This window comes from Blennius ocellaris (genome assembly GCF_963422515.1).
Source record: "Blennius ocellaris genome assembly, chromosome: 10".
Classification (NCBI taxonomy): Eukaryota; Metazoa; Chordata; class Actinopteri; order Blenniiformes; family Blenniidae; genus Blennius; species Blennius ocellaris.
The window spans coordinates 27,192,558-27,212,324 of NC_137659.1; the positions used below are offsets into that span (position 1 = coordinate 27,192,558).

The 19,767-nt window shown below is 43.7% G+C and overlaps 1 protein-coding gene across 1 annotated transcript; it reads right to left on the bottom strand.

Moving 5' to 3' along the window:
- Positions 1-388: 388 nt before the first annotated feature.
- Positions 389-9,706, bottom strand: LOC308135580 (delta-type opioid receptor-like; the record flags this gene model as incomplete). The annotated part of the gene is made up of 3 exons (XM_080503631.1): positions 9,582-9,706; positions 7,022-7,374; positions 389-927 (listed from the first exon to the last, which is right to left on the bottom strand). Exons 1-3 carry the CDS (start codon positions 9,596-9,598, stop codon positions 389-391), a joined length of 909 nt encoding a protein of 302 aa, XP_080359757.1. The 5' UTR covers positions 9,599-9,706.
- Between the last annotated feature and the right edge of the window lie 10,061 nt (positions 9,707-19,767).

Sequence of the window (19,767 nt, forward strand, 5' to 3'; positions counted from 1 at the left end):
GTATCATTTTAAAGTCAGATTTGTTTTGATATAGTTTTGATCTATTTCATGTGTCTCCAAACTGTGAGATAAGAGAAGTTTCAGCAGATTGTTTGCTGTGCAACAAAACAGAAACAAGAGAAATCTGCTTATTCCTATGTAAAGTAGTGAAGCGTGGCCCTGAAGAGGCCTTGCCCTCTCTGTCCAGCTGTCCAGCAGACTGATGAGGCCTGGCCCTCTCTGTCCAGCTGTCCAGCAGACTGAAGAGGCCCAACTCAGACTCACAAATCTACTGACCAACATGAAACGATTATCTTCCTGGCATGTTTCAGACAGCCGTGGTGATCTGAGTCACGCCCAGCTCGTCCTCACAGCTCTGATAGAGCAGGGACGACGTGTCCATGGCGAGTCATACTGGCCAGGCGCGCCTCGGCTCTCCCTGGGGGTCAGCTGGGCAGGAGTGGTCTCGCAGGGTGCTCCTCACCCGACTCACCCCCTGACCGTCACTGAGCGGCCTGGCCCCGGGGCAGCAGAAGTCCCGGAAGCACCTCTTGAAGTTCTCGTCCAGGAAGGCGTAGAGAATGGGGTTCAGGCTGCTGTTAGTGTAGCCCAGCGCCACGCACAGGAAGTATGCGGCCATGACGGTGGTGGTCTCGGGCACGCTGGCGGTCAGGGCTTTGACCAGGATGAAGATGTGGATTGGCGTCCAACACACCACGAAGACGGCGACCACCACCAGCACCAGGCGTGTGATCCGCCGCAGGTTCCGGTCCTTCTCTCGAGAGCCTGATAGCAGACGCACGCTCTTCAAACGCAGCACCATCAGCGTGTAGCAGACTGTGATGATGATGACGGGGGCGACAAAGGCGAAGAGGAAGACGCAGATCTTCATCAGGGTGTCCCAGTAGGTGTAGGGCTCAGGGAACTGTAGCGCACACTCTGTAGTACCTGTCAGAGGAAGACAGTCCCAGTCAGGTCAATGGCAGGGACACAACAGGACAAGACAGACACAGAGACTCGAGAGTGGACAAGACACTCACAGGACATAATCAATCTGTCTTTCAGGTCATGTGATCATATGTATATCGGTTGATCAGTGTTAAGGTTAATGACAGCAGGGTTAAGGTTAACATTAGTGTTAAGGTTATTGACAGCAGGGTTAAGGTTAATGACGGCAGGGTTAAGGTTAACATTAATGTTAAGGTTAATGACAGCAGGGTTAAGGTTAACATTAGTGTTAAGGTTAATGACAGCAGGGTTAAGGTAAACATTAGTGTTAAGGTTAATGACAGCAGGGTTAAGGTTAACATTAATGTTAAGGTTAATGACAGCAGGGTTAAGGTTAACATTAATGTTAAGGTTAATGGCAGCAGGGTTAAGGTGAACATTAATGTTAAGGTTAATGACAGCAGGGTTAAGGTTAACATTAATGTTAAGGTTAATGACAGCAGGGTTAAGGTTAACATTAGTGTTAAGGTTAATGACAGCAGGGTTAAGGTGAACATTAATGTTAAGGTTAATGACAGCAGGGTTAAGGTGAACATTAATGTTAAGGTTAATGACAGCAGGGTTAAGGTGAACATTAATGTTAAGGTTAATGACAGCAGGGTTAAGGTTAATGACAGCAGGGTTAAGGTGAACATTAATGTTAAGGTTAATGACAGCAGGGTTAAGGTTAACATTAGTGTTAAGGTTAATGACAGCAGGGTTAAGGTTAATGACAGCAGGGTTAAGGTTAACATTAATGTTAAGGTTAATGACAGCAGGGTTAAGGTGAACATTAGTGTTAAGGTTAATGACAGCAGGGTTAAGGTTAACATTAATGTTAAGGTTAATGACAGCAGGGTTAAGGTTAACATTAATGTTAAGGTTAATGACAGCAGGGTTAAGGTTAACATTAGTGTTAAGGTTAATGACAGCAGGGTTAAGGTTAACATTAGTGTTAAGGTTAATGACAGCAGGGTCAAGGTTAACATTAATGTTAAGGTTAATGACAGCAGGGTTAAGGTTAACATTAGTGTTAAGGTTAATGACAGCAGGGTTAAGGTTAACATTAGTGTTAAGGTTAATGACAGCAGGGTCAAGGTTAACATTAGTGTTAAGGTTAACATTAATGTTAAGGTTAATGACAGCAGGGTTAAGGTTAATGACAGCAGGGTCAAGGTTAACATTAATGTTAAGGTTTATGACGGCAGGGTTAAGGTTAACATTAGTGTTAAGGTTAATGACAGCAGGGTTAAGGTTAATGACAGCAGGGTCAAGGTTAACATTAATGTTAAGGTTTATGACGGCAGGGTTAAGGTTAACATTAGTGTTAAGGTTAATGACAGCAGGGTCAAGGTTAACATTAATGTTAAGGTTTATGACGGCAGGGTTAAGGTTAACATTAGTGTTAAGGTTAATGACAGCAGGGTCAAGGTTAACATTAGTGTTAAGGTTAACATTAGTGTTAAGGTTAATGACAGCAGGGTTAAGGTTAACATTAATGTTAAGGTTAATGACAGCAGGGTTAAGGTGAACATTAATGTTAAGGTTAATGACAGCAGGGTTAAGGTTAACATTAGTGTTAAGGTTAATGACAGCAGGGTTAAGGTTAACATTAATGTTAAGGTTAATGACAGCAGGGTTAAGGTTAACATTAGTGTTAAGGTTAATGACAGCAGGGTCAAGGTTAACATTAGTGTTAAGGTTAACATTAGTGTTAAGGTTAATGACGGCAGGGTTAAGGTTAACATTAGTGTTAAGGTTAATGACAGCAGGGTTAAGGTTAACATTAATGTTAAGGTTAATGACAGCAGGGTTAAGGTTAACATTAGTGTTAAGGTTAATGACAGCAGGGTCAAGGTTAACATTAGTGTTAAGGTTAACATTAGTGTTAAGGTTAATGACGGCAGGGTTAAGGTTAACATTAGTGTTAAGGTTAATGACAGCAGGGTTAAGGTTAACATTAATGTTAAGGTTAATGACAGCAGGGTTAAGGTTAACATTAGTGTTAAGGTTAACATTAATGTTAAGGTTAATGACAGCAGGGTTAAGGTTAACATTAGTGTTAAGGTTAACATTAATGTTAAGGTTAATGACAGCAGGGTTAAGGTTAACATTAGTGTTAAGGTTAATGACAGCAGGGTTAAGGTTAACATTAGTGTTAAGGTTAATGACAGCAGGGTTAAGGTTAACATTAGTGTTAAGGTTAACATTAATGTTAAGGTTAATGACAGCAGGGTCAAGGTTAACATTAGTGTTAAGGTTAACATTAATGTTAAGGTTAATGACAGCAGGGTTAAGGTTAACATTAGTGTTAAGGTTAATGACAGCAGGGTTAAGGTTAACATTAGTGTTAAGGTTAATGACAGCAGGGTTAAGGTTAACATTAGTGTTAAGGTTAATGACAGCAGGGTCAAGGTTAACATTAGTGTTAAGGTTAATGACAGCAGGGTTAAGGTTAACATTAGTGTTAAGGTTAATGACAGCAGGGTTAAGGTTAACATTAGTGTTAAGGTTAATGACAGCAGGGTCAAGGTTAACATTAGTGTTAAGGTTAACATTAATGTTAAGGTTAATGACAGCAGGGTTAAGGTTAATGACAGCAGGGTCAAGGTTAACATTAATGTTAAGGTTTATGACGGCAGGGTTAAGGTTAACATTAGTGTTAAGGTTAATGACAGCAGGGTCAAGGTTAACATTAGTGTTAAGGTTAACATTAGTGTTAAGGTTAATGACAGCAGGGTTAAGGTTAACATTAATGTTAAGGTTAATGACAGCAGGGTCAAGGTTAACATTAGTGTTAAGGTTAATGACAGCAGGGTTAAGGTTAACATTAGTGTTAAGGTTAATGACAGCAGGGTCAAGGTTAACATTAGTGTTAAGGTTAATGACAGCAGGGTTAAGGTTAACATTAATGTTAAGGTTAATGACAGCAGGGTTAAGGTGAACATTAATGTTAAGGTTAATGACAGCAGGGTTAAGGTTAACATTAGTGTTAAGGTTAATGACAGCAGGGTTAAGGTTAACATTAATGTTAAGGTTAATGACAGCAGGGTTAAGGTTAACATTAGTGTTAAGGTTAATGACAGCAGGGTTAAGGTTAACATTAGTGTTAAGGTTAATGACAGCAGGGTCAAGGTTAACATTAATGTTAAGGTTAATGACAGCAGGGTTAAGGTTAACATTAGTGTTAAGGTTAATGACAGCAGGGTTAAGGTTAACATTAGTGTTAAGGTTAATGACAGCAGGGTCAAGGTTAACATTAGTGTTAAGGTTAATGACAGCAGGGTCAAGGTTAACATTAGTGTTAAGGTTAATGACAGCAGGGTTAAGGTTAACATTCATGTTAAGGTTAATGACAGCAGGGTTAAGGTTAACATTAGTGTTAAGGTTAATGACAGCAGGGTCAAGGTTAACATTAGTGTTAAGGTTAATGACAGCAGGGTCAAGGTTAACATTAGTGTTAAGGTTAATGACAGCAGGGTTAAGGTTAACATTAATGTTAAGGTTTATGACGGCAGGGTTAAGGTTAACATTAGTGTTAAGGTTAATGACAGCAGGGTCAAGGTTAACATTAGTGTTAAGGTTAATGACAGCAGGGTTAAGGTTAACATTAATGTTAAGGTTAATGACAGCAGGGTTAAGGTTAACATTAATGTTAAGGTTAACATTAGTGTTAAGGTTAACATTAGTGTTAAGGTTAATGACAGCAGGGTCAAGGTTAACATTAGTGTTAAGGTTAATGACAGCAGGGTTAAGGTTAACATTAATGTTAAGGTTAATGACGGCAGGGTTAAGGTTAACATTAGTGTTAAGGTTAACATTAGTGTTAAGGTTAATGACAGCAGGGTTAAGGTTAACATTAATGTTAAGGTTAATGACAGCAGGGTCAAGGTTAACATTAGTGTTAAGGTTAATGACAGCAGGGTTAAGGTTAACATTAGTGTTAAGGTTAATGACAGCAGGGTCAAGGTTAACATTAGTGTTAAGGTTAATGACAGCAGGGTTAAGGTTAACATTAATGTTAAGGTTAATGACAGCAGGGTTAAGGTGAACATTAATGTTAAGGTTAATGACAGCAGGGTTAAGGTTAACATTAGTGTTAAGGTTAATGACAGCAGGGTTAAGGTTAACATTAATGTTAAGGTTAATGACAGCAGGGTTAAGGTTAACATTAGTGTTAAGGTTAATGACAGCAGGGTTAAGGTTAACATTAGTGTTAAGGTTAATGACAGCAGGGTCAAGGTTAACATTAATGTTAAGGTTAATGACAGCAGGGTTAAGGTTAACATTAGTGTTAAGGTTAATGACAGCAGGGTTAAGGTTAACATTAGTGTTAAGGTTAATGACAGCAGGGTCAAGGTTAACATTAGTGTTAAGGTTAATGACAGCAGGGTCAAGGTTAACATTAGTGTTAAGGTTAATGACAGCAGGGTTAAGGTTAACATTCATGTTAAGGTTAATGACAGCAGGGTTAAGGTTAACATTAGTGTTAAGGTTAATGACAGCAGGGTCAAGGTTAACATTAGTGTTAAGGTTAATGACAGCAGGGTCAAGGTTAACATTAGTGTTAAGGTTAATGACAGCAGGGTTAAGGTTAACATTAATGTTAAGGTTTATGACGGCAGGGTTAAGGTTAACATTAGTGTTAAGGTTAATGACAGCAGGGTCAAGGTTAACATTAGTGTTAAGGTTAATGACAGCAGGGTTAAGGTTAACATTAATGTTAAGGTTAATGACAGCAGGGTTAAGGTTAACATTAATGTTAAGGTTAACATTAGTGTTAAGGTTAACATTAGTGTTAAGGTTAATGACAGCAGGGTCAAGGTTAACATTAGTGTTAAGGTTAATGACAGCAGGGTTAAGGTTAACATTAATGTTAAGGTTAATGACGGCAGGGTTAAGGTTAACATTAGTGTTAAGGTTAATGACAGCAGGGTTAAGGTTAACATTAGTGTTAAGGTTAATGACAGCAGGGTTAAGGTTAACATTAGTGTTAAGGTTAATGACAGCAGGGTTAAGGTTAACATTAATGTTAAGGTTAATGACGGCAGGGTTAAGGTTAACATTAGTGTTAAGGTTAATGACAGCAGGGTTAAGGTTAACATTAGTGTTAAGGTTAATGACAGCAGGGTTAAGGTTAACATTAGTGTTAAGGTTAATGACAGCAGGGTTAAGGTTAACATTAGTGTTAAGGTTAATGACAGCAGGGTTAAGGTTAACATTAGTGTTAAAGTTAATGACAGCAGGGTTAAGGTTAACATTAGTGTTAAGGTTAATGACAGCAGGGTTAAGGTTAACATTAGTGTTAAGGTTAGTGACAGCAGGGTTAAGGTTAACATTAGTGTTAAAGTTTAATTTTCATTGAACCTCCATTGAGACACAAGTGCATGAGGAGAGTTTCCCAAAAGGAGAGATGCTCTTGATGACAAGAGTACCATGAAATGAAATGAAGTATCTCTGGTCCCAAAGTGACTGATGGTCAGTGGCTGTGGGAAACAAGGATCTGGAGATCAAGATACTTCATTCCTTGTTTTAATGTATTTCTTTTACTTCTATGAAAAGCACTGTGACTTTCCCCATGATTAACTACTGCTCTATTAATAAATGTGCCTTTTGCCTCAGAAAACATGACAAACACCAAATCCCCCCACAACAGATTGTTTCATGATTTCATCAGTTTTATGAAGCTCCTCCTCTGAGAGGAAGAGTAAAGTAGACCCATTAATGCTGAAATGAATCCATATGAATGATTGAGAGCAGAGCTTTGCGCTAACAGTGGAGGCTGGTTGAAAGTGGCAGTGATGTGGTGTGATGCAGTGAAGGTTCTTCATCCTGGTTCTCTGGTGGAGCTTTGGACCCGGTCCCAGTGTGAACACACCTATCAGAGAGCAGACAAGAGAAAGATGTGCTCTATTCTTAGAAAATGAGGACCTACTATGTGCGTCATGGCTTTACCATCTGGAGTAGCATCCTAATCACAGACTTTGGAGGAGAAACTTGTGGTCATTCAGGGCGACGGAGTTGGTGCCAGAGGATGGAGAGAACGTTCACGTACCGTTACTGGTGTTGGTGCTGCCCAGCACCATGGCGGGGAGCCCCACGGCCGACGACAGCATCCAGATGATCACGTTGATGATCTTTGCTTTCACGGGTGTGCGGAAATCCAGAGCCTTGACCGGGTGGCACACGGCCACATATCGGTCCACGCTCATCATGGTCAGCGTGAAGATGCTGGTGAACATGTTGTAGTAGTCAATGGAGATGAAGACTTTGCAGGCCACATCTCCGAAGGGCCAGGAGCTGAGGAGGTAGTCGGTGCTTTGGAAGGGCATGGTGGTGGTAACCAGGGCATCGGCCACGGCCAGGTTGAAGATGTAGATGTTGGTGGCAGTCTTCATCTTGGTGTATCTGCAGTGAGGAGAGCACGAAGGAGATGATGGCTTCAGTGTCTGTCGATGGTAGAGCCTGGGTGTAGTGGTGTCTCTCTCCTCAGCTTCCAGCTGCTTGCTGCCTGCTGCAGGGCGCAATAGAGACGCCCCCGCAGCAGGCCTGACGGTCTGAGGAGGCATTGTTGAACCAACATAGAGAACTTACCATGTGGGACCATGAGAAGACACTGTATGAATTTCTCAACAAAACAAATTATTTTTTTAACTCAATGAAACAAATCAAAGTATTTTAGCCACTATAGAATATAACAATATCTGTATTATAATTTACATGATAGTGTTAATACAATATGTGATTAATGTAATTTTATTTATTAAGATAAACCTGAAAAATTAACATTATCTTTTAAAAGAACATACTAATACAACAATTTGGTTCTCTTTCAGGAGTAAATCAATGAATCAACCATTCACCAACAAGTGAGGAATCAATGAAATAATAAAAAGTACACACAACTGTGGTTAACAATTTATTAAATTTCAGTTGAAAAGTGTTTGTGTGTGTAGGCGCCATCTCCTGCATACTCACACCTTTAGTCTAACTTAGACTTTTTATTTTGACCACTCGAGGGTGTATTGCACTGTGGTGGCACAAGACGCATGGTTTTATGTGAGACAGGCGGACAAGGGATAGTCCAAAAAGTCCCTCCTCACTCCTTATCAATCGACTTTCACTGAACCCCGGAAGTGTTTTGTGTAGCGGCCATTATAAGGACTGTTTGAATTCTCAATAAGCAAAGAAAAGGAGGCTTGTTGCTTCCTTTAGAACCTCCTTTCGCCGAGGAAACACTGATGCATCCTTTAGCAAATGAGGCGAGTCATGCTGACCTAAAATTCCTTGCGGTGACAACATTTAAAGGGACCCATTTGTCAGAGCTTTCAGGAAAACTCGTGATGTCAGAAAAAGGAGCTGATCACGGAAGTGACCACAGCAATGATCTGCCTTGAACAACTTTAAATCCTCTAAAACCCAAATGCGCTTTTTGTAGTCCATGTTGGGAAACTTGTAGTTTTCTTTCCCCGCCACTAACTTGCACTGCCGTGGCATTATTATGACTTCACTAAGTGAAAACGCAGTCCAACTGCCACACCAAGGTGATTGCCTTTCACTAACTACTTTAGGAAGCCTCCTAACACCTTTTCTTAACCCCGTGACGTCATCCAAGGGGTTAAGGTAAAGTCAATGGATAAGGAGATAGGAGGGAGAATTCGGACATACTGAAATTGTGGAAGGAAACAACATGGTTCTTACTGTTGCTGTGCCGTCACTGACACAGCAGCAAACGCACACCAAAGGAAAATGTGAATAATTTCATTGTATGTATTTACTTATAAATAATCTATAATTAATAGAAATAATGAATAAGGATGTAACCTAAATGTCTTGTGTTTAATTAAGACAATAAATTAAGCATCCTCACTAGTTTGTGGTGCTATATAAATAAAGTTGAACTGAATAACTGAATAATTGAAATATTCTACAAATAAGATGAGAGTTTTGGTAAAAATTCACACCTCTGCCACAAAGCCACACCTCCTTCCTGAAGCTACTTCAGGCGTGCAAGGGGCTTATGAAATTATTCCACCAGATTATGATGTTATAATGTTCAGAGTCAGGGCTGTTTCTAATGAGAGCTCTTTAACGCGCGCGCGCACACACACACACACACACGCACACACACACGCACACACACACACACACAGGAATTGCAACTTTATTTTCATTAAACTTTCTTGATTATGTTCAGGTATTTTCAATTTATTTTTTCCTTGAAATATGTAAAGAAACAACAGATCTTATCATAAGGATCAATTAACAACAGTGATAACTGATGGTTGATGAACAACAATCTGATGTTAGCAAATGAAAGGAAAGAAATTAGATACAACGACAGTAATAAAAAACTGGAACCTTGTTAGAATTATATTGTTTTAAATGTCCTTCCTTCCAGTAGGTTCATTTACACATTTATTCGAAAGAAATCTGCGGTGGTACACAAAAATACATCTATCGGGTAAATGCAGATTTGAAGAAGTACATCAAGACAAAAGTAATACAACTTGATTTCAGGTTTCTCCTCGTGAGCGGTAAAGTATAATGTTTAAGTGTGTGGTTTATTGTACAACCTGTTGTGTAACGCCACTTCGAGTTGCAGCTGAGCTCACCTGATGATGACATACATTACCAAACAGTTTCCCACCAAGCCCACCACGAACACCACGGAGTACACGGCCACTATGACGGGGATGATGGGGGACAGGGGCTCGGGATCGGAGTCCCAGGTTCCGTTGGGGGTGTCATTGTAGAGGGCGGCGGCGGGCGGCCAGGTGAAGTTGGGGACGCAGTCTCCCGCCTGGTCAGTGGCGCATTGCTCCTCTCGGAAGATGCGCACCACGCTGCTGTCCATGGCAGGTCGGTGCTGGGACTCAGCTGGAGGTCTCCACGCCGCTTTCTGTTCGGGGTGACAAGACGGTTCTGTCCGTGCGGATGGATGAGAGCGCAGGGGCTCCACGCTCGAGGACAAGAGCGCACAATTCAGCAGACCTCTGCGTTCACAAAGTTCCTTTACAAATGTCGAGTAGGTCCTTCCGTCACTTTCCTCTTCTTTCTCGTGCAAGATTGTGCCTCAACGCCTCAACTGAGCTTCCGAACAACTGGAGAGGGAAGACGCGCCGCCGGTGACTCGGTGCCAAGGTGCGTCCTGCCGGTGCGCACTGGAAGCCGCAGTGCTTGCTCAGTGACATCAGCAAGTGAAAAACATAACTACTGTCATCATACTCAGACATCTGCTTGCTGGCTCAGGCACACTCATCCTAAAATATCCCCTCATGTGGGATTACTTTCCAAGTTTCGCTGGAGAAATAATTAAAGAACATGCAGGACTCGACAACCTTTCTGTAACTATAGACATCATTTCAACAAGATGTTCCCAGGCAACACCTGAGACTCTTATTGTCATGGCCAAATGTGAGACGATATGACAGCTCCTACTGGAGCGCAACCGAAGGACGTGGAAACAAAGAGGGAAATAGAAAAGCTCCAGTCGAGCTTCAAATAAACGTTTGTGTGTGTGTGTGTGTGTGTACACACACACACACACACACACACACACACACACACACACACACACACACACACACACACACACACACACACACACACACACCCTTCTCTCTGGTCGATTACTGCCTCGGTTTGGTATTTCTCAATATTCTCACGTTAGCCTTTGGTGAAATTGTGGAGGTTTCAGATACTCCTGTGAAGAAAAGTACAAAATATTCAACAGGTGGTTGGAAAAAGAATAATGATGAATAATGATTCTACAGAGGATTTATTGAGGCGAGTGATGACAAGCACCCCACCCGGTGTAGTGATACCAGTTTGTACCACCAGGTGAAGCATTGAGTCCTAATATTTAAATCTTTTCATTACCTCCTGAGAGAAGAATTAACATATTTTCTGTGCTTACTGAAGATAAGTTAAAACTGATGGCTGTGGAGGGAAGTAAAAGTCACTCAACAGCGCCACCCACAGTACACGTGTGGCATTACCTCAGTCGTAGGCTGCTGCGTGTGCTCTTCCTCTCATTTGTTCTGGAACTGAAATCTCTCCTGAGTCACTCCTTTACATCTGCGATATTGTGCAGCACATAGAGAACTCAAGGCCTTCTCATTTAAGTACATATAATAGTGGTGAAAAGGAAAGAGTCTGCACTGTGGCCTACATATCACACAATGCATGTTGATTTTCTGAGCCTGTGACTGTAGAGATGACTGTTTCAATAATGTCTTCTAACGTCAGTGGTTTTCCAATGACTGAATGCAAAAATAAAAAAGGGAGAGCTAAAGCTAACGTTCTCTTCTGAGGTGCTGCAGTCAAGCAGTAACAGTTTAACTAGCAGGGATAGATTTAAAAAAATGTCCGCACTTGTTGAGCAGACTAGTGAGCCATGGGTTGCACTAGTCCTGCACCCCGTGAAATATATATTGTTAAACAAAAACAGTTTCATGTTGTATTAAAATTATGATCAGAGAAATAACAATAGATTTTTTTTAAATGCGACATTTTGTGTTGCAGGTGCATCATCTTAGAATTTTCTTCCCTTGTGATGGATGGCAGAAAACGTGAAAAACAGCTCAGGATGTAGTCCCCCCTGTCTCCCTCATCACCTGCCTGCTGCTGGGGGGGGGGGGGGGGGGGTTACATTGGCTTTTGCACTTTTGCTTAGGCAATGGCTTCTGCACATCGTGCAACAACAGCTTGAAGTTCTCCAGTTGTTATAATTTTTATATGTAATAGAGAATACTAGAGAATTAATGAGTAGTTTTAGACCAAACATTTATTGTAGTATCAAACATTAAATGATATTATTCAGTGACCAGGGTTCACCAAAAAAAGGACACAAAAGTGATGCATGAGAGAGTTCAATAATGTAGAAAACAACTGACAAAAGGGGGTCCAGTTTGGGGACCACAGAATCTCATCTCTGCTATTTGCGGATGATGTGGTTCTGTTGGCCCCATCAAGCCTGGATCTCCAGCGTGCACTGACACGGTTCGCAGCCGAGTGTGAAGCAGCTGGGATGAGGATCAGCACCTCTAAATCCGAGGCCATGGTTCTCGACCGGAAAAAGGTGGCTTGCCCCCTCCAGGTCGGTGGAGTGCCCTTGTCCCAAGTGGAGGAGTTTAAGTATCTTGGGGTCTTGTTCACGAGTGGGGGAAAGATGGAGCGTGAGATCGACAGGCGGATCGGTGCAGCGTCTGCAGTTATGCGGACGTTGTATCGGTCCGTCGTGGTGAAGAAGGAGCTGAGCCAAAAAGCAAAGCTCTCGATTTACCGGTCGATCTTTGTTCCTACCCTCACCTATGGTCATGAACTATGGGTCATGACCGAAAGAACCAGATCCCGGATACAAGCGGCTGAAATGAGCTTCCTCCGTAGGGTGGCTGGGCGTACCCTTAGAGATAGGGTGAGGAGCTCAGTCACCAGGGAGGAGCTCGGAGTAGAGCCGCTGCTCCTCCACATCGAGAGGAGCCAGCTGAGGTGGCTCGGGCATCTATTTCGGATGCCCCCCGGACGCCTCCCGAGGGAGGTGTTCCGGGCATGTCCCTCCGGTAGGAGGCCTCGGGGCAGACCCAGGACACGCTGGAGGGACTATGTCTCTCTATGGCCTGGGAACACCTTGGGGTGCCACCGGAGGAGCTGGAGGAAGTGTCTGGGGTGAGGGAAGTCTGGGCAACTCTGCTCAGACTGCTGCCTCCGCGACCCGGCCCCGGATAAAGCGGTAGCCAATGGATGGATGGATGGACAACTGACAAAATGCGTATCCAGTTTTTTGTGACTAAAATATCTTGAAAACAAGTATTGAAGCACAATTCATGAACCTTCAAGTGTTCTTACTTCAGATGTGTGACCGAGGGACGGCTTCAAGAACTTGCTCACCTACATCGCAGTAGGGAGCACTGATCCACGTTTTTTCACTTCTGATTAGATCCCGATAGCCAAACGTGGATATCTGCTGATACTGATACTAGTCTGATACCAGAGCTCTGTTTGCTTTAATATTATTATGATCATTATAGTCGATTTTATATGAGGCAGTAACAGTCGCAGTGCCAGGATTGTGATTGTGGGTGTGCCTCAAGAAAACCGGATGGGCCAGTTAAAATAAGCCTAAAAAACACCGGGTTCCCCTTCATATTCGTTTCAGCGCTTTTCTGCAGCACGGAGGACAGCAAGCCAGTAGAGTTGTCACGACAGCGTACCTGTGTGGCTTCACATGCTCTCCACAAGGCTCCTCTGCAGACCCGGTGCAGGTCACAGCTGGTACATGAGTGTATTCATGCTCTTTTCTGGGCTCACTCTGTCATGTTCTGTAACATAATGTAGCCATCCCGAAAGGATGTCCACTTCTGCTGCTTGGCGTTCTCCACCTTTCCTAAGATAGTTTAGGTTTCATTTCAGAAGTACTGAGCCGTGTTTCTATCTTTCTTTGCTTCTAATTTGTGGTTGTTCAGACAGGGAGACAGGACCTCCAGCGCTCACACACTGCAGAGTGGACCCTGCATAAAGGGGCGGATGGCGATTTTGACGTCACTGTGTACTACGTGTGGGGATCTACACGTGAGGTAGAAGCTGCTGATTGGCTGAGAAGCTTTCACTCAAAGCTTTCCTCAGGTTGCTTATCGGATGAACTGCTAGAATGAAAATCAGTCACTCCTCACTATAGGCCTGGGTCAAAAACATGGTGAAACCGGTGGGCCCGGACCTAAAATGGCCCACCCAGGCCCAACACAAGCACCACGGGCGGGCAGTAATAAACTCGTCTCTACAGTAAAGTAAGAAATGTAGGAATGTTTGCATGTATTCTCTCAAAAGACCACTTGAGCTTAGTATAAGGAAAGAAAAGGAAGCAGTACAAAGTATTTTAGTTCCATGTGAACAATGTGGGGGTCTGCGTGATGTCGTCATCTCATGATAAACTAGTTCTATCTTTAAAACCTCACAATCATTTTATTAATTCCTGGAGAAATTCCTAAGCAACGCAGCACACACTGCAGTGTTTCCAGCTCGAACGCAACACAAATGATTGGGACTATTTCCAGTGAGTTAAGTGCAGAGTATGATGCAGCTTCACGGAGGTGTGAATCGCCTGCGACAGCGGAGCAGCTGCTGTTTTGATGCTGCAATCAGTGCCGTTCTGCTGGGCGAGCTGAACAACGGTTTTACAAACATCTACATTGATGTTTGCTTTGCGGTGTTTTGAGCGTAAATTAAGTTAAAACGGCAGACATGTCATGAAAAGTTGGTTAGCTGCAATGCAATTCCCGAGCAGAGCAGCCGACAGGTAACAGTAAAGCAGACGAGGGTGAAGCCGTGTTTCCACCGCACAAAAAGTGCAGGGACGGAACGGAGCCTTACGGAGGTACGGCAAAGTGTAACCAGAGCCAAATCCGGTACCCGTTTCCACTGCAGAAAGTAGGTTAAAAAGTAGGCGGGGCTTAGAGTTCCACAGATGTGACGTCAGCTGGGTGGCAGATCTGGATCTTATGAATCCTCTGTTGTTTACATCCTCCACTTTGCACTGGTTGTTTTGTTAACTTTTATTTTTTTCAGCCACAGAGCTGCAGCTGCAACTCCCATGTTTGTTCTGAGAGAGCAAACACTCCAGCGACTTGCCCCACACCCGAGTGCACCGGGACACGGGTTGCCCTCAGCTTTCTGCTCAAACGCCAGAGCACCCGTTCCGGCAGATCTGCGCGGGAACACGGATGCTGCTCCGAGCGTCTCTTTGCATTGTGTCCGTGGTCTGTCCCCGCACCGCACCTTCTGCCCGACCACCAGCAGAGCGGATGCGATGCATCACTGCATAGCTTTCTGTTCAAACGCGACGCAGTGGCGCTGACCGCTATTGAACAGAATGCTGACCGCCGCTGCATCGTGTTTGAACAGAAACCTCAGATGCGATGCAAAGACAGACCCGTCCCGGTGCACCAGCACGGCGCACCGGGACGGCGCGCTGACGCTATGCTGCAAACAGAAAGCTCAGGCGCGATGCAAAGTCTTGAGCCCCGGTCTCCCCCTGCCCCACATCCACTCGTTCACGACCAACATGAAAGTTGAGCAGCAAAGAAAAAAAAACAACCAGTGTGAAGATGACTACGCTAACAACCGAGGATTCATCCAGCCGACACATTAAAATATTGAGGGCGTGTAGTAAATCACTGACCAATCAGCAGACGGCTCCTCAAACTCAGACCCGTTCCATAGTCCCAGGTACGACGGAGGGGTGGTGGAAAAGCGACAAATTCTTGCGATGGAAATGTGAACCGTATTGGACTATACTGCACTTTTTGTGCAGTAGAAACAGGGCTTTGATGGATCTGAAATCTCCGCAGGTTGGAACGGAAATTTCCAATTTTTCCCACAGACTGGCCAATGGAAATGGGTACCAGTCCGTAGAAATATGTACTGGTCTCACACTGGCATTAAGATCGACCCCTGACGAGTATCACTGATTTCTGGAATCTCATGGTGTCTAGATCCCTGAGGAACAGTGACGTGCAGCGAGGTTCCTGGCTGGTGAGGCACCGACTCCTCTGGACTCAGATTTACATTGTAAGATATGAAAAGAGCATCTTATTTCACTCTTTATCCAACAGCAGCAACTGGTAAAGCTTCACATCCATCAGCATTCCTCTTTCAGTCACACTGACACCAACACAAACATAAAGACAGGAACATGTTTGTCCTACAAAGAAAGTTTGTTTTACAGAGATGAATACAGCACCTTCTTGTGTCCAGGCAATTCATATCTACTGTAAATGTAACCGGGTTGGTTTTCCCTCTCTGCGTTTTGATTCGTGTAATAAAGAGATCTCAGAACCAGTGCACAATTATGAAACGTAACAATCAAATTAAATTACAGACATATTATATTATAGACAAATAAAGAGCAATGCAAATATAATACTTTAAAATGAATTCCAAATAAATTTAATATTTTAATGGCAAAACAAATAAAAGCATCCAGAAAACGTATATGTTGTACCTAACACATTATAGAAGAAAACAAATAACATAACAACCAGCTATTATCGTACCTGTTTGAATGAAAAACCATCTAAAATGAGCTGGTGTGCCTTCATCAGCAACTCTCCTCTTCCTCTAGCATACACAACACAGCCATTCAAACTGATAGAGGAAGCCTACTGCTAGAGAGACTAAAGCCAGATGCTACATGTCAAAAGTACAGCTTGATGACCCCTAAACGTTTGACGTCTGGCTCAAAAAGGGGCGGGGCGGGGGGGGGGGGGGGTCATAAAAACATGTTTATGGTTTTTTATGGTTGTTTTATGACGATTTTATGAGGATTTTATTATTGTATGGTCACTTTGAAGAAATGAGCAGGTGCGCCAGTAACTTCCTAAATCAAATTACGGAGAGTTTTTACTGAATTAAGGTTGTTTTGTTTAATCCTGAAGGGTTTAAATAGTTTAATTCCTGTATTAGGGATGTTGTAAATGTTTACTACCTGTATTAGGTGATGTTTTTAAACAGTTTAATGTTTAATTCTCAGTACACATGGTCTTAATCAATTTGATGTTAGAGTCGACTTTTGAATGGTTATTTTGAAGAACTTAGCAGGTGTGTTACAACTTCCTAAATTAGTTTATTACGGTTCTGATGAGAATTTCAAAGAGTTTTTATTGAATTAAGGTTATTTTGAAGAATTTAAATTGAACTCTTAAATACTACTTCCTGAGTGAACATACACAGGTGTTGGGATTTATGGTTGGTAATTAGCATAAATAATTACTGTAAGTAATGGATTACTGAAAGTAATAGATTACTGAAAGTAATTTAGGAAAAATTGGAATTACTAATGAAGTAAACGGTTAGTTAATCAGCAACTCCTAGAGTAATTGAGTAATTACTCAAAAGTTAATAAATGATCAAAAATAATTTATTAATGAAAAATTATTAATTTGAATAAATTGATTATTTATCAAATAATAATTGAATCGGGGCACCACCAGCTAAGCTGGAAATAGCTAATACCAAATTTCAGTCTCGTTTGTCAAAAGGTAATTTAAGTAAGTTAATATTTCTGTGTCAATATAACAATATTAAATAACAAGGAAGGTGTGAGATTCCAGCACAGACTGTTACAAACCAGTGAATTGTCAACAATAAATACACAATGATTACCAAGAATCGATCAATTCAGTTAAAATGCGTTTATTAACAAAAATGTATTATTCAAAAATAATTCATAAATCATTTATTAAAACAACACAATTAAGTAATAAACAATCAAACACGAAGATCTAATCTATTAAACAGCAAACACTATGTACAAAGAAAGAGTGAGTGTGTGTGTGTGTGTGTGTGTATGTGTGTGAGAGTGTGTGTGTGTGAGTGAGTGTGTGGAAGCCTGAGTGGGATGTAATGACCTCGAACGTCCACCAGGTGGCAGCAGGCGTTGGAGGGTCAGTGTGTGTGGGTGTAATGACCTCGAACGTCCAGCAGGTGGCAGCAGGCGTTGGAGGGTCAGTGTGAGTGGATGTAATGACCTCGAACGTCCAGCAGGTGGCAGCAGGCGTTGGAGGGTCAGTGTGTGTGGGTGTAATGACCTCGAACGTCCAGCAGGTGGCAGCAGGCGTTGGAGGGTCAGTGTGTGTGGGTGTAATGACCTCGAACGGACACGAGATGGCGGCAGGCGTCTGGTTCGAGGCAGTAACCGGAACGACCACTAGGGGCGCGGCGGCGCACGGAGGGAGAATGCAATGACTCGACTTGTCCACCGAGTGGCGGTCTTTCAAGAGATTGCAATCACCAACGCGGCCACCAGAGGCGCTCGGCGCACTCTTTCTGGACGGCGTGACGTCACTGTGCTCGTGCACGGCTCGTGAGCCTGCTTGGAGCGCGCCTGGGGTCTCGTGGCTGAGAAATCCCAGGGACAGTGAACTACACACGGTCACAGAAGCGCATGGAGGACAGCTGTTGCTGCTTTATGCGCTTGTTTAGTGAGGAGGAGAAGAGAGAAAGGAGAAGAAGGAGGGGAGAACGGAGGACAGAGTTTACGGTGTGTCCAGCTCTGCACACTGTCTAGCGTTGTGCACTCGGAGTCCAAATTTGAGAATGTGGCAATATTGGACTCCAGGCACAGAGGGGCAGACTGAGGGGGAGAGCTGCACAGTGCGGAGGTTCGCGAGGATGTAAACCCGACGCGCAGACACAGATTGGTTGGAAACAGGGATCGGCGTCCCTGACTTCAACACAATAATAAAACACACAGCAATATTACAGTCACGTTATTCTCATTGCCTGCCCAGACTCTAAGCCTTACTCAGTTTGACGAGGGTGAACGTGCTGCCGGCGGCAGGGAAAGTCCGTTGATTTCCCGGCTGCGAGCTAGTTTCTCTGGCGTCCCAGGTAAAACAAGCTCAACTGGTCTGTGGACAGGGAAAAGTCCACAGGATGATCCGAGGAGGATCAAGCGCTTCTTTTGAGGAGGGAAGAAGAAGCGGCTTCAGGTCTGCATGCGGGAGGAGGGTGCGCTGCCAGCTGCACACTCGGACTCCGGTGAAGAAGGAAAAAACGAAAAACGAAAGCAGTTCCACGGTGGTTGTCGGCTCGTCCGGCCCGGTGTGGAACTCCGGGCCCGGTCAGCGGGTCCACGTGGCACTTCGTCTCCGTGCGAAACGGATGCGTCCGTCTTTACGCAGGTTTCAACATTGGAGAGAAAGAAATCACCCCCGCGGGGGTTTTTTATATCGGTTGTTGTGGTTTCGTGTTACCGGTCGGCTCTGGGTCATGTGGACCAATCCTGACGGAGGGCCCATCCTGGACATTCCAGCTGGTGAGGGAGCTCTCAGGCTCCCCCTGCCGTTGGCCTCCAGTATTGCACCTTGGAGGGGGGGGATCCGGGGGGTGATCACGTGATCAATGGCGAACTTTCCAGTTCTGACCATGTGATCTCTTTGTTCTCAAAACGTGGTCCCCCCTCCCCCTTCCATGAGGTTGAGTGGCCCCAACACAGGGTTTTAACATAAGGTTTTATTTAAATGTTAAATTCAGAGGTAGTAGAGGGCTTGTAATTGTTTGATTCTCTAAATACAGGAGTTTAAACAGTGTAATGTTAGCTCCCTGAACTGCTGTGTTTTTGTTTTTTAGAGGAGGAGGAGGGGAAGAGGGGGGCGGCTGGAGTGAGGAGGGGGAACAGTGGGCGGTGGGGCTGTTTTGTTGGGGGTTTTTTACCATAGAAGATGCGTTGAGACAGATAACAGACAACTCACCATGACTCAGAAGACAGGATTGACGCAGACCTTCCTCATAGGTGAGACTTACGTACCAATTTTTTTTACTGGTTTTCGAATCCTCCAACTGCTCCGAAAAGCGAGACCGTTTACCTGCGGAGGGTGCAGATGCCGCCACCGCGGGGTTCTCTGCAAGACGAGTGGCCTCTGACGTCCTTCGGGATGGATGGCCGGTTTGGATATGTGTTTAATATGACACCGGAGAGCTCTGTATGTACCAGCTGAACTCTGGCGAAGAGTTAATTACCCGTTTACCCCCACAGTCACACTGGCGTCCGTTGACTGGACTGTGCTCGGAACGATCCTTCCAGGTCATCAGAGGCATATCCAGGTGGAGGAGAAGGAGGAGGCCGGAGGAGCCAGAAAGACAAGGTTTTGTGCTGTTTGGCAGTCTGCGGGCTCAGGTCGCTGGTTTTTACATGCCATCCTACATGGGGGTGAGGAGAAGGAGTCTGGGGAGGTGTTCTCTCTGGACATTTTCTACACAGAGTGTTGGGTGTATCAGCGGATCGTGACATTAATCTAGTTT